The following is a 15,341-nucleotide window of genomic DNA, read 5'->3' on the forward strand; positions in this document are numbered from 1 at the left end:
AAGACGGCGAAACTTGTCGGCGGCTCTTCGGTCGGCCAAAATGCCACCGAGGAGCACCTGAGTTATGATTCCTGCAGAGGCCTTCCGTCTTTGCCCGGACCTCTCTTTTAATGCCTGTAAAGCATGTACAAGAGTGTGGCACGGAAATAAATCCAAATTTGCTTTGGGGGGCAGCTTGGCGCCGCGCCTGAGGCTTTTTTGTATTTTATGAATGGAGTAGAGACGGCCGCCTCAGCCACGCCCCCCGCCCGCGGATTGGCTGCTCCGCACCCGGCCGGGTGCGGAGCAGCCAATCCGCGGGCGGGGGGCGTGGCTGAGGCGGCCGCGGGCGCGTTCGGTAACGGGACCCGGAGGAGCCGCCGCGGCCCCGTGGGAACCGGGCAGCGGGGGATGCGAACGGCCGGATGGCGGAGCGGGGAGCGGGGGTGGGGGGTAAGTGCTGGTTTGCGGTCGTTTATTTCCTGGTGGGAAACTGTATATAACTTGGCGCTTTGCGACGTGTACGCTCTCCTGGAAAGACTGGTCTGGTTCAGTGGGGAGGGAAAAGTGGGGTTTTAGTCGGAATTCCGGCCCTTTGGCAGGCGGCAGTTGGAAAGAACGCCCTGAAATTTGCGAGCGTGAAAGGTTAACGTTATTACAGCAGGGAGGAACGATCGCTGGAGCAGCCAGGAATATTCAGCCAGCCGGATGCTGGAGGAGCTGGGGAAAGTTGTACCGAGGTAGGCTCCGTCTCTCTGGTCCTGCAGATTGTATCAAGTAATAGAAACTGAAAGCCAAACTCTTTTATTGCATGAAACCGTAGTATTTCAACTCATCAGGATAACCTGCATTTAAACACAGGCTTCCTCAGGGAAACGCGAGAGTCCTCTCTGCTGCACCTGCGCTCATGTCCAAGGCAGCAGCCAATGCCGAGAGCTTCAACAGTTACTGAAAGTGATGTTTTACTGGATAGAGAAAAATCTGAAGGAGAAACCACGTTAGAAAATCAGGTTACTGCTCGGTCGTCTTAAGCTCTTCCTTTCTCCTTGGGCATTTGTTCCTAACGCCTTCCCTGGAAATAGCAAGGTTCAGCCGTGCAGTGGGTCAGGTCAGGAAACTGATCCAGCTGAAAACACTGTTTATTTCGATTTCAGATTATTCAGCTTTTTTATTTGATTATACAGGGACCTGGACATAGGCGCAAGAGAAATGGCTACATGTAGTAAGGAAGAAGAGAGGTCCCCGTCCATCATCCGCATTTAAGGCCGTGGATCACTGTGAGCTACAGGTAGTCCTCGAGGAAGGGGGTTCTCAATCATGGGGGCACTTGAGAAAACCTCTTTGGCTTTTTTAAATTGAATAATCTGTACAAGATTTCTTCTTGCTACCCACCAGTGTGAAGCACGCGGGCTGCAGATCTGATTTGACCCGTGCATTACAGCAGTTTCTTGAAACTCAGCCTCATCTCATGGCAGCACAGACAAGTTTCCACACGAGAACCCAACGTAAATCGATGCAGGGAAGGCAATAGGCTGTTGCATCTGTCACATCACAGCACCCTCTCTCAAGCGCAGCGATGGCATTTCAGGGTAGCATGAATATCCCAGCTGTGCTTATTCAGAGATCAAAGTGGTTCAGCTGGAGCTGACTAAAATCATATTTCTTTGTTACACGTGTGCTACGTTGCCCTTGCAGCTCAGTGCAGCGGCAGCTCACTGCCTACTGAGAGCTGCCATACACCAGAAAGAATGGTATCCTCAGTATATACCACAAGGGACAATAAAGAGGAGCGGAGTCCTGCTTGCCTTACCCAGGCATGGGATGAACCTCGCAGGTCTCTTAAGGCCCTTAGTGCCCATCTGCTCTCCCTCCACTAGAAGCACGGAGGGATGTAGTTCTGGATTCTTTGATTCCTTGTGTAAGCATTAAGTCCTTTCTGACTCATACCAAGCTCCTGGTCTCAGAGACTTTTCGCTGCGATGAGTGCCGTCTGCCAACCATCTTTTTCAGACAAGGCGAATGATCCCTTTCCCTGGTTTTGGCTCTGCTCCCGGTTTCTTGGCAGCTCCCCGGGTTCACTTCTGGTGAATGAGCCGGGCCGGGACCTGGTCTAGGGCTGGTGCTCCCAACACCATCAGCTCCCAATACCATCTCCCAACCTTGTTGGGAGAACAACAAGGAGCTGTACTGCCCGCTGCATTACATCTGCGTTGCTCTAGCAGAATCCGGGAGCCATTTGTCAGACTCTCTGTCCTACCCAGGCTTCTTTCACTCATAAATTTGTCCAGAAAACAGCCATAGACTCCTTTCAAGGTATGTGATTCTCTCTGTCTCCTGGATGATTCCTCCCTTCTTCCACCACACGGAGCTGCTTTAACATCCACTTGCTTTTGAGAGGCATCCTCTGGTAGGTCCTCCAGTGTTCCTGACACTCCCCAGGGTAAGCCAACAAGCCAAAGCAGATTGTATTATGGGAACGCAGGGGTACAAACACATTTATTTCCATCAGAAAACAGTGATCTGTGACTCTTGGTGGTGTTTGCAGCCGAGGCCACCGCCGTGACTGAGCGGTGTGTTGGCTTGGGGTCTGCTGGATGTCTGCTTCAGGCCACCTCCTGCCATGCAGCGAGCCGGCTGCCCTGGGTAGCCTGCTGCTCTGCTGGGTGGGAAGGTATCAGGGAGCCTTTTAGCGCTCTGAAAGCTCTGCTTATTAATCCCTCACACCGTGTGAGGTCCATTGATTTGTGCGCACAGCCACGGCACTCGATGGGAATGGCATGTACCAAACCAGCCACCCTCCCGGAGAATCCGACAGAGCTTCTAAACGACTTTCTCCTCCTCTGTGTAGCAGATCTGTAAATACCGGTGTGCATAGTTAATAGGTTCCACCTAACATCAATAGATCAATGCAATCTAAAATCACCAGAAATATCTAAAAATGCAGGGAGCAGAGATTTTTGTCTCTAGGGAATTGTTCTTGTGTACCTAGTGCTGTGTGTTGGTTTGCATATGCTGGAAGTGAATCCTTTCCCAGTTGCATGCCTCTTCACTGCTGAGTTTTTCTTTTGCAGGAAAGACCATTTTCTCGCTGAAACTGAAGCACCGGAAGCAGAATTCAGTTGATCTTTGGAGGAGAAAATGTGAGACAGACTAAAGTCAACTTCTCATACAATTTTCAGGTTCTGAATCGTTTCAGAATAATTGTTGGGGTTAGATGCAGATGAAAGCTACCGGTGCTCTTAAAAATGATCCCCCAAATGTCTCTGCCTTTATATTTCAACAAAAAAGAACTGGGTGTTTTGAAGTAGAGGATGAAAGAGCCAACAGCGCAGCCTTCTGTGGAACTTGGAGGGAAAATGGACTCAGGTGAGAACAAAGAAAAAGCTGACATGAGATTACAACAACTTCAAGCCCCACCTGAGGTTTTCCTACATTTGCTACATGTAATAGCTAGCTCTTCTTTCCAGCCTGCCTGTGAAGCTGTTGCTCTTCTTGATATATGAAGGGCTTGAAAACACGTGGTCCCAAACCAGCCCCTTTCCAATGTGCCCATTGGAACTTGTCCCCGGTGCTGCCTCTGCCCCTGGGGAACCCATCGCACCTTAGAGGCTCCCTCCAGCTTGCCATTTTAAGGTGTTTGTAATGCCAGCTGCATCTTCACCAACTTCCTAGAGAACCAAACAGTTGAAGCTGATGGATCACTTGCTACGTGAGCTGGAGTTGTTATCGCAGTGGCCTCGAGCTGGTTGAAGATTCAGGTTAACCCACCATGCCTCGCTTGTTGCTTCAGTCATACAGGTCACAGACGATGGCATTTCTTGAGGAGTTGGACCATTACTCTTCCTTGGCCAAACTCATGTCAATCTACCAAGCAACCAACAGGACCACCTTCAACTGGACAGACAGCCGCATTGTTGAGTGGGAGAAATTTGCTGAGCTGGCTAAATACGAGCCGGAATCCCAGAAACCAACAGTGAAAGCTCTCCTAATTGTGGCGTACTCGGTCATTATCATCATGTCTCTCTTCGGGAACGTGCTGGTGTGCCACGTGGTGCTGAAGAACAAGAGGATGCACTCAGCCACCAGCCTTTTCATCGTCAACCTGGCGGTGTCCGACCTTATGATCACGCTGCTCAACACGCCTTTTACCCTGGTAAGTGGCCCACTGTGCTGTCCCTTCAGCCAGGAGGGGTGTCTCTCACAAGAATGCTCTGCCTGGTGGTCACACTCTCTCTGTGCATGCTCTTCTAGGGCTGAGGAGCAAACCCAACACAATCAAGTCTAATAGACAACTCTGCCAGGCAAGTAAAACACTGTTTAGCAACCTGTAGGCTCTCTTTGCTCTGTTAGGCTCTGTTTCTCCTAAAAGACTCTAAAGGCTCTCCAAATATGCCACCAAACCACAGCAAGAGCTTCTTGGGGAATGCAGAATAAGTTCCTGGATGAACACGTACTTTTAACGTACACGCAGGAGAGCATTAGAGAGCCACACTTCATACTTAGTGGGTCGAACCAACTTGAATGCCAGTCATATTCAGGTGACTGGAAGAAAGTACTCAAGCTTTTCAGAGCTACCAGTTGGGTAAAGTCTTCACTGAAAGCTCTCCAGACCTGAAGGCGGGTTTGTGTGACCGAGACTTGGTCCACTTGTTCCAGATATAGTTATTAGTATAATCAAAAAGTTACCACCACTGTTCACAAATGGTGTTTAGATGAATAGTTCAGGAGGGCTGCGACAGCACCACTTGTTTAGTGTAAAGGTGGTTTAAAATCCAGCGTAACTAATCTTGCTTTGGGTTCCAGACAGAGCTGCCCAGCCAGCCAAGCAAAATCCATGTGCCAGCTCAAGTGCAATCCAAAGGGTTTCCTTGCGGATTTGTTTGCAGTACATTTGCTGGCTGATGGCCTGTTGTTTTCCCCTTAGGTTCGGTTTGTGAACAGCACGTGGATCTTTGGAAAGGCCATGTGCCACATCAGCCGCTTTGTGCAGTACTGCTCCCTCCACGTCTCCACGCTGACCTTAACGGCCATCGCCCTGGACAGGCACCAGGTAAAACGCTGCCCGTCCGCCGTTCCCTTGCAAGGCTCTTCCCAAGCCCCTGTCAGTCTTGGTCGAGCCGTGGGTTCAAGGTGGCCAAATCTTGGGGATTAAACCCATATCCAATGAGAAGGCTGTAGAGCTAAATTCAAAGATGCACCTTGTGTGTTAGGGGTAGGAAGGCTTGATGGACTTCTGTAGGCTCCCGAGGAGGAGGGAAAAAACAAAACGCGGCGTTACAGGTTTCCCAGGACACTCCCAGACTTTCAGCAGAAAAGGGTGAGGACACCTTTTTCAAGTAGTTTGAAAAGAGCCAGGTCGAACCTAGCCCCCAAGTATGGCAGGGCAAGTTGATTCAAGAGGCTTTGCTTTACATGGGGGACCTTGAAAGACAGCGGAGCCGATGCTGGGTGCAAAGTGCTACTTTAGCTCTACAGGGAACTTTCCCAAGTTTTTCAGTTTACCACCCCAAAACCCATAAAACCACCAGTCTGGGCATTTGGTACATCATGAAGCTGCAGGACAGTTGGAGTTTGCAGCAACTCTCAGCTCGCTGTCTCAGGGAGACAAAAAGAAAATCGGAGACTAAAGTCCCGTGACATATGACGAATGCTGGACCAGTATAAAGGGGAGTGGCAGAGTGGGAAATCTCTGTTTCCAACTGGGAGGAGACTTCAGAGCTGTGAGAAGACGGTACCCACCACCTCCCCGCAGCCAGGCTGTGTCCGCTGCCCGCCGTGAAAAACGCTCGCTGCATTGCCAGCGCAGGCAAGAGAGGGCAGCCCTGGCCACACGCTTATCTCCAGCACTCACTCTCCTTTCCTATCAGCCAAAGAGCATCTTCCAGACCCTCAGATTTTATAAGCTCTTTACCTTTTCATCTAACAAAGAAAAATTCATAAGAGGTAAGTTAATGCCTCCAGAGAGGGGAGGCATTAACTCAAAAGAGGCTCAGCTTCGTAAGTTCAGCCGGAACAGGAGACATTTCTGTATGTAATTCCTATAGAATAAACCAACATGCCCACAAATGAAGAAACATGTGTAGATATCTTTTTTTTTCCTGCCTAATGTAACCCACAATTTAAGGAAAATGGCCCTCAGAACAAAATAGAGGGAAAAGTTTATTTGAAAGCGCTTCTGAACAGACTGAAAAGTTCAAGGTTTCCCATTTTCTGTGTCGCTCTAATAAGCAGGACATTTTCCTATCACAGCTGTTATTTTCTTAACAGCGTTAGATCATGCCAAAAAATGCCTCTGCTCTGTGTGTTGGTGAAGGGACTTTGCTTTCCCGTGAGATGAGAGTCACGGTGAAGTTTCTGTTGCAGGTTATCCTGAACCCGCTGAAGCAGAGGATGTCACTAACAAAAGGAGCACTGAGCATCTCTGTTATCTGGCTGATGGCAACCTGTTTCTCCCTACCCCACGCCATCTATCAAAAACTTTTCCAGTATAACTACAGGTGAGTTATTTCCCCTTCCAACCAAGCATTAAGAAGTCCAATAGCCCTCTGTGGTGGTGGCTCTCAGCAGTGAGACCTGCTAGAAGGGCTTCCAGGCTTGGGGAAGGACATAGTGGAATTGGTGAGAGTTTGTGTGGGGATGAAATCTCGCTTCCCACAGCAGAGGCTTGGCCCGCTGGAAGAGCCGCCTGGCTCACTGCATCTCCTCAGGACCTGGGTTTGCTTTCGCCACTACCCAAACACCTGGACGAGGGGATGAGTCTCACCTCATGCTGGCGGAAGGCTCCAGGCACAGTTGGGTGGCCAGGGCATGGCAAGTTGCTGAGACAAACCTTCTCTAGTGTCATGACACCATCAGGAGGTGCTTTGTCCTGAGAAAGCCATTTTCTCCTGAGGGCCTTTCCTCTTCCCTCTTCACACTCGCTCAGCTCCTTAGGCCTAAGAAGATCACGTCTAGCCAACTTGCTCAGGCAAGGAGGAAAGAGAGAGCTAAAGCTGCAGTTTGAAAAAAAAAAGAAAATAAAGCTCATGCTGTTAACATCTGGTACTGACATTAGCAAGACTATGCGGAAAGAACAGGGAGGAGAGGACCGCCTTTGTGAGTCAGCAGGGCCATGAACCCCGGATCTCCAAGACTTCATGCGCTGATTCATACATTTTAGCTTCCTTTCATTGCATCCATCTGGATTTATGAAACAGGACCAGGCTTCCTTAAAGCTTGAGGCTCCTCTGCCCAACGTTACATAAACAGGACAAGCAAAAGAGAAGCCTCCGCCTCTTCCTCTGCGGTGAAGGGCTGGCGAGAGGAACAGTGCCTCGATGGGGAAATGTCATCTCGGAGTGCTGTTTTGCCTTGCCCAGCAGGGAAGGGAGCTCTTTGCTTGGCTGAACACAACAGTAGCCATTAAAAGAAGATGAAGTGGAATCTTACATCCACATGAGGGTCACTGAAGTATCAGAAGAAAGCAAAGGTTCTGATCTAGAGGGGAAAAAAAGAAAAGAAGAAAAAAAAAGGTTATCTTTTTCCCCCTCCGCCTTCCAGCTGGTCTAGTGATGGCATTCATTGCTGGGAGGTCACCCTTTCTACCAGGGAGAAATAAAGAACCAGAAGTTTGGGTTGGTTTGCCCTCACAGTCTTTTGTTCCTCCCCGGTACCCAACCTGTTGTGGTCCTCTTGTCCCCACCCACCTGTGACATTGCTATGATTCCTCCTGGCTAGAAAACAGTCCATAATGCTACACAAACTGGTGTTTTTGTGGCAGTGTGTCGCGCTGCTGGTGCCTGCACTTTGCGGGAATGCCAGACTCGAGGCCAAGGGGATAATCTTACAGCAAACGGTATTTTCAACCTGACCGTGGTGTCCCAGGGAGCAGGGTGAGGCGGCGGTAATAGGCAGCAGGAGAAAGATTTCTGTTGTAGGTATTCAACAGAATACCTACAGTGTTCTAGGTATTGTAGGCTTCTGTATAAAGGACAAATATCTTCCTACAGCACAGCCACTTCCTACACCGCAGCCCATCAGCATGGCAGGGGGAGCGTTTGACCGCCCGCACAGGCTTTTTATTGCCGTTTGTACGCGAGAGGTTACACAAAACGGGAGCGCAATCTGGGGCTTGGCGGCCCTTCCTTATTTGTGCTTGTGATTGATCTGACTGAGAGGTTCCTCCGTGGGGGATAGAGTATCCTCAACTGCTTAGACTTTGTAAACAAAGTGCTGGGTTACTCCTGTACTCGCGTTGCTTCGCAGCTGTGTTCTGTATGTGTGGGTATGACTGAACAAATTGCTTATGAATGAACAAACGCCGCTATCTGTTTCACAGCACCTGTCTCTGCTCATCCTTCAGCACGGCCGGAGGAAACCTGGCCTCGCATCGGCATGAAGCGGCTCGGCGATATAAGGACTTCCAGGGCGTGCTATTCTCATCCCTGCTTTCCATTGAATAAAAATCGCCGTTGTAATATTGCTCGTAATAGCTCCTGCAGGGCCAGGGGCTCCTGAGAAGTCCCACTGCGGGGATTGTTGGGTTTCTGGGGACAGGAGAACATGGGCCGCACCAGCATCAAACCTCTCTGGCTGCAGCGCACCACAGTGTGGACGAGTCCATGGTCATACCGGAGTTTACCAAAAAAGCCAGCGGCCTGCCTGGTTTTGCTCTCACCCACCCTCTTCCCTGAAATAATCGTAGCTCTGCACCCCCTCCTTAGAGGGTGAGAGGGAAGGGGGCAGCAGCTGGTTTTTTCCTTGCCTGCGGACTCATTCTGCTGCCCGCTCTGTCCAAATGTGGTTTTAAGCTCTGCAAGCACGGGAGCATCACCCTCCCCAGCCTTCACCTTCAGCCTTCCCCCCCGACACCGTTCCGAGCTCAAGGTGTTCCCCGATTCCCAGGGGGGCAGTCAGGGATGACCACCCCGCTCCCACCCCATCTCTTCTGCTCTTTTCCTATGACTTTGCTCCTCCACGGCCACGGCGGGTCTGACCCCACGCTGCAGTGTCACCTTGGGCACCACTCTTGGTTCTCCTGCCAGATCTCCGGTTGCTTTGGCAGGTCCCCTTCGGCAGGCAGGCAGGCACAGCTGCCTGCAGGCAGGGGCTGGCCTTGCCCACGCTGGTGGTGAGCCAGATCCCGGGCAGAAAAAGGTCAGGAGCATGGTTTATAAAGGATGATTTTTTTCCCTTCTGCGTCAGTTCCCCTCTCGAGTAGCGTCTCCAGGGTCCTCCACAGCCAGGCTCGGCGGAGCTCTGCTCCCACAGCCTTTGTCATCCCTCCGACAGCCGCGTGCAGACCCCGCTCGCAGCCGTCCGTTTTCAAGCAATCTTCTATTTGTGGCACAAAAGACAACTCCGGAGGTTGAAAACAGGATATTAAAGATACTAATCAATACTGCAACAAATAATGCAGCCTGACGGGGACTAAAGTCTGCGCTAAATAGAAGTGAGCTGAGGACAAGGGCAAAATGGAACAAGCGAAAGAAAAAGAGGGGGGAAAAAAAGGAAAGAAAAGGAGAAAGCATCCACCAGAAATAAATGCACGAGTGCTCTTTTCTCCTACAGTCTCATCACCTCCAGTCATCTGCTGCGGGATGCGGAGGGGACGTGTGGTGCCCTGCGGAGGGTGCTGGGGTGCCTTGGCTGAGAGCCAGCGCCAGCCAGAAAACGCAAGCAGAGCCCGGATCCACTGGATTTAGCAGGACAGATTGCTGAAGTGCTGTTAAAAGAAGCTATCGCGTCTAGTTAAACTCAGTTCTCTTGTTAGTCGATCGTCAGAAGTTAAACGGTTTACGTTAAACTTGAGTTAAGGGACCCGGTTTTCTAATCATCACGCCTGTTTTAAGATGTAGCAATAGGGTTTTGACAGCCACCCTCCTGAAAAGCTGATGGAAAAGGGGTGGTCGGTACGGGAAGGAAGGACTGCTGTCCATGCAGGCAGGGCTGTGCCTTTGAGGCTGGATCCCAGCCTCCAGCAGCCCCTTCCATCCGTAACGGCTTTGATTTCCCAGCTGGTGCAGCAGTTTTCTGCGCTGGCCGAGGGTCCTGTGCCTGCTGGGGGCCAAGGGAAGGCGAGTGTAGGCCATGGACTGCAGATCCAACCTGGCAAAGACAAGTCAGAGCTATTGCAGGCGTGCTGCAGCGCTGATTCCAGCCCGGGCCGTGACCCTGCCGTGTCCCGGGAAGATCGGGTCAGTTGTGCTTGGCCAGACAGCAGTTCACACAGCCCACGTGCAAGAGGACTAACACATCCCGGGCTGGATTCCTGGGCGGGCACATTCCGGGAAACTTGGGCATAAGGTGTCCTGTTTCCAGGTGTGTAGGAATCACCCATGGGACTTGGAGAAAAGCGAGAGTTGCGTGGGGGTCACCCACTGCCCTCTTTCCTCCTGTACTAGGTTTTTGGGGCAGAGGAGAGCGGCACCGCCATGTCTCTGCCCGTCCCCATGGGGAAGGGGTAGATACAGCCAGGTCAGTGCTTCTTCCAGGGCAGCCCCTTTTGTGGGAATGGGCCATCAGGGGTGACTTTTGCCACGTTAAGGGGACGCGAGGGACTCATTCAATTAAAATTCTAAGAGGAAGTTCCAGTTTGTCTTTCTGAGAATTTCTTTTATCAGACAACACAATTTAAGGGGAAAGAAGATAACGATGCACAGTGACCAGGCTTATCCTTCATAAGACAGACACAGAGAACAGCATGAGAAGACTTTCTGGGGAAACAGAGGTTTGATTGAGTTTTGTTTTGTTGAGGTGGGCAACATCTGGCCCTCCTCTGTCTGCACTACGAATCTGAGGAGGTGGTTGTGGGTGGTGTGGAAGCCCTGTGGTTTGCCAAATCAGGAGCATCCGTTTGCACGGCGACGGCCAGATGCTATATATGTATGTCTTTGTTTTTCAAGGGAAGCCACCATCCGGAGTTTGTGCCTCCCAGATTTTCCTGAGCCTGCAGAGCTGGTCTGGAAGTATCTGGACCTGTCTACCTTTCTCCTTCTTTACCTTCTGCCTCTGCTGATCATCACTGTCACCTACACGCGCCTGGCCAAGAAGCTGTGGCTCCGCAACACCATCGGCGACATCACCACACAGCAGTATATCACCCACCACAAGAACAAGAAGAAGAGCATCAAGATGCTGGTGCTGGTGGTGGTGGTGTTTGCTGTCTGCTGGTTCCCTCTCAACTGCTACGTGGTGCTCATCTCCAGTCTCGGCATCAAGACGAAGAACTCCCTCTATTTCGCCCTGCACTGGTTCGCCATGAGCAGCACCTGCTACAATCCTTTCATCTACTGCTGGCTCAACGAGAGCTTCCGCTCGGAGCTCAAGTCCTTGCTCTGCATGTGCCAGAAGGTGCCTCAGACTCAGGACAACATGCTGCCGCCCGTGGTTACGTCCTGCCGTGAGGCGTGGATGGAGCAGGCCAGGTACAGGAAGGGACCTGCCTCGCAGACCATTTGCTCCACCGTAAACATCCAGACGGCCAACACGGACCTGTGAGCCGAAGGGCTGAGGTGAGTTAGCTGGATTTGGCAGACATCAAAGGGCATGTCCCTGTTTCGCCTCAGGAATCGACGTTGCTGCTCTGGTGTTTTACTACTGACTTTTGACTTGTATCACAGCAGCCAACCCCTTGACTCGGTGCAGTGGGAGCCAAGCCCCTCAAGCACCCACCCTGTGAGCCCAGGGCTGCAGCTGGTCCAAGGAGCAGGTCGGCGTTCAGGGGACATGGAGGTCCACAGACAGGGTGATTTGCTTTTGGGGGTTTCCCATCTTGTTACTAGCAGAGGGAGCGGGACCCAGGTTTCCATCATTGCTCGTGCTATCCCCAGTCACTGGCCTGTGTCAGAGCTCATAACACGTGCCACGACACCAACAGGGCTTTGCAGAGCAACAAAAATGGACCCATCTGACACATGTTTGAAGGAAGGACTTGGACATCCAGGTTGACTCCATCCGAATGGAGTTTCACCAGATAATTTATACCAGAGCCTCCCAGCCAAGGTAAGGGTCGGGAAACAGCAGTTTCCCCTTCAGAAGGTGCCTCTCCTCCTCCCCTCACTCCTTCTGCCCACCCATCCCTCTGCCGCTGCTGGAGCTGCAGGGCCAGCAGCGGAAAACCAGCCTCCGAGGAGGTGGGAAAGGGAACGCACATCAGACATCAGCGGCAGCAGCTCAGATGGCACTCAGGCGGACAAATTTAGTCCCTTGAGAATTTCTTTTTGGTTTTGTTATAAATGCACTAGTTTAGGAAATAAACCTACACTGGCATTAAACAAAAGGCCACAAAATATTTCATCAGGGCTGTAGCATTCACTAACTGAAGAATGAAATCATTCTGCATAATTACTAATTGCCGTAAAAGAGTTTCATTTAAACAACGGAATTGACTCTGACTAAGAGGGAAGGTTTTGTTTACAGTCCTGGGAAAAATGCAGTTTAATTTAGCTACCCTTGGGAGGCAGGTGAAAAAAAGGATACAGAACAAAGGAAAGATTTAGTACATGAGAGAGAGAGAAAAAAAAAAAGAAAAAGACATGGAAAAGAGACATTAAAGGCAGAAAGAAACCAGAAATGCTACATGATTTTGCAACGTGGAGCAGTGGCTGGGCACTAGGGAGCAGGAACTGGAAGGACCTCCTGGTCTGGCCAGCAATGTCCCTTTCTCCATCATACCATCCCTCTTAAAAACTGCACCAAGACCAGAGAGGCCAGACTTCTCCCAGCTTCCCTGGTTGAGCTTGAGCAAGGGACTTCTCTTGCTTGGAGAAGACAGACAAAAGACAGGAAAACGCTGAATTACTTACTTATCCATTCACGCTCTGGGTTTAGTGGCCATAAGTATTTTGCAGGAATAAAGCTACATGTGTTTTGAGCCCTGACAGTTCCTGGGTGATCCTTCAAAGCTTGGAGTCGGTGACCCAGTATGTGCTGCAATGGTGACAGAGGGGCTCTGGTACGGACTGGCCAGGGTGGTTAATCTCTGGTCCTCAGGCCTGAAATTCATTGGGAAAATTTGTACTTGTAGCAAAAAAAAACCCCAGACAAACTGCTTTGGGTAAAAAGTAGTCAGTGTTGGTGCGACCTCACCTTGAGCACTGTGTGCGGTTCTGGGCCCCACAATTTAAGAAGGATGTGAAGGTCTTTGAATGTGTCTAGAGAAGGCAACAAAGTTGATGACAGGGCTGATGACAGGAATGTCCTCTGAGGGGCAGCTGAGGACTCTGGGTTTGTCTAGTTGGTGAAAACCAGGTGATGGTTTTTGGTAGTTTAAAGTCAGTCATGGCAGCCCGCGGTCAGGGATGCTTCTGGTCTACCCTGGTGATAGCCCGAACAGAGCTTTTTCCTGGGGAGGAGGTGGGGGGCACCCAGGTTCCTGGTGGGGATGAGGATGTGCTCCCTTCACCTTCCGGGGGGAGGATGAGACAAACTGAAGAAGGGAAACTAAGGATTGATTTTTTTTTTTTTTTTTCCCATTTGCACAGTGAGAAGGAACAGGAGAAAACGGAGGGGATGTCCTCGCTTCCAGGCCACTTGACCCCACTCGGCCACGTCCCCGCAGCTCAGGTGTACATTGCAACGTCTGCACGAGGAGCAGAGAGCGGAGCATCGTGAGTGGCAGCAGAAATGGATGAACACACGATCCCCGATGCACTTCACTTGGAAACTAACAATTATTTGAATATGGGAACTTAAGGCAGCCTGCTGCTGAGCGCAGGGACTGCACTCTCTCCGTGTAAAGCAGGGTCCATTTTCAGTTGAAAAACAGCGTTGTGAGTTTTTCAAAATGTTAAAAGCATCTCTAATCAATGAGCATCATGTCATTTAATTATTAAGAGAAGCTGTCATTTGCCCTTTTACTGTTCCTCACCCCTCATCAACTTTTAGTCAATGGCCCTCAAACTACCCTGTATTCCACTTTATTAAAATATTATTTCTTCCCTGTGGAAAGGTGGATGTCAGTACGGATTTTTTGGTTTCCACCACAGAAATGCAGTGGCCTGTTTCCACTCAAATATCTTCAGAAGTTCAGAAGGTTAAGAGCCTTTTCCCCAAAGACTGTAAAAACCAGCATCCTTCATCCTTCGGTTGCTGTAGCAAGAGTTTTTAGCACGAGCTGAGGATGTAAATGAGACGCAGTTAAAAGGTACAGTGGGTGGGCTTCTCCCAGCAACTGGAAAGTTTCTGTCAAGAGTGGAAACATGAGTGATGGCAGCCTCAGGACAAACCAGGAGATGGCCACAAAAAGCTTAAGAGTTGCTACGTCTTATGGGCTCAGGAAGGAAAAAAAGTGCTGGGATGTCCTACTTTAAAAGGACTAAGTGGAAAAAGCCTCCCCCCTCCTCAAAGTCCAGAACAGGGATGAAAAATCAGCAGAAAAGAAATTTCTGCAACGGTAGGGTAAAGCATGGAGTCACCCAGGACCTGGCCTGGAGTCAGGAGGGAACAGCCCTGTGGCACTGAGACCCCCACTTGGTGCTCGCTCTGGATCCAGACGACTTGATGGGGGCTATTGAGCTTCTCTGATATGGTCTTGGAGGATGCCTCCAGAAAACAAGGTTTAAACCCACTGTTTGCCAGTAGGTAACAGGATTCATACCAAGTAATATGCGAAAAAAGAGTACCCATCTCTCTGGTGCCATAGCAGCAGTGCTAAGTGAACTGGGATGGCGGCATCCACCAGATAATAAGGCAGAGGCAGAGCTTGGTTAGCTGTGATTCATGGGCTCATTTGCTGTTCATACTTATCCAGCTGATTCACATAGATACTCACGAAAAACACCACTGGTGTCACCCAAAAACCATGCAGAGTTTAACAAAACCACTCACCTAAAATTTCATCCTGGACGAGCATATTCTTTATTTGCTTATGTTTTACCGCCCCAGACAAAATTTTCCAGGGCTCTTTGAATAACACCCGCGAAGCAAACATTTCACAAAGCGACAACAGAAAGTAGAAAATTGCATCCTGCCCTGCCAAGGCTCTCTGTAACAGCCTGGGGAGCTGTGCGTGACCCAACACACAAGCGGCAATGCTGGCGTGGACTTCCATGCCTTTGGGAAGCTGTGGCTGCCCCATCCCTGGAGGGGTTCAAGGCCAGGCTGGATGGGGCTTGGAGCAACCTGGGCTGGTGGGAGGTGTCCCTGCCCAGGGCAGGGGGGTGGCACTGGATGGTCTTTAAGATCGCTTCCAACCCGAACCATTCTGTGATTCTATGATTCTGTGATCCCAGCCCCATGCTCGGCACGTTGTTCTCAGTGTGCCTTTCCGTAGGCTGCTCTACAATGCACCGTGCACACAAAACTTGGTTTCTAAAGAGATATTTCTATGTTTTCTTTCAATGTACATATTATATCTTGGGCTTCTATGAAATAACCATAGC

At 50.4% G+C, this 15,341-nt stretch overlaps 1 protein-coding gene across 3 annotated transcripts; it reads left to right on the top strand.

The window, feature by feature from the left end:
• The first annotated feature begins 309 nt into the window (after window positions 1-309).
• LOC141748834 (G-protein coupled receptor 83-like) lies at window positions 310-13,912 on the top strand. 3 transcript variants are annotated; one of them, XM_074601463.1, is made up of 8 exons: window positions 310-432; window positions 1,164-1,267; window positions 3,051-3,345; window positions 3,447-4,132; window positions 4,904-5,029; window positions 6,343-6,476; window positions 10,863-11,471; window positions 13,443-13,912. In XM_074601463.1, exons 4-7 carry the CDS (start codon window positions 3,749-3,751, stop codon window positions 11,455-11,457), a joined length of 1,239 nt encoding a protein of 412 aa, XP_074457564.1. In that variant the 5' UTR covers window positions 310-432; window positions 1,164-1,267; window positions 3,051-3,345; window positions 3,447-3,748; the 3' UTR covers window positions 11,458-11,471; window positions 13,443-13,912. The 3 variants fall into 3 exon arrangements, with proteins under 3 accessions (XP_074457564.1, XP_074457565.1, XP_074457563.1); XM_074601464.1 differs by having other exon boundaries at window positions 312-432; window positions 3,770-4,132; XM_074601462.1 differs by lacking the exon at window positions 1,164-1,267 and having other exon boundaries at window positions 372-432; window positions 3,051-4,132.
• The last annotated feature ends 1,429 nt before the right edge of the window (window positions 13,913-15,341 follow it).

Source organism: Larus michahellis, chromosome 9 (assembly GCF_964199755.1).
Source record: "Larus michahellis chromosome 9, bLarMic1.1, whole genome shotgun sequence".
Taxonomy (NCBI): domain Eukaryota; kingdom Metazoa; phylum Chordata; class Aves; order Charadriiformes; family Laridae; genus Larus; species Larus michahellis.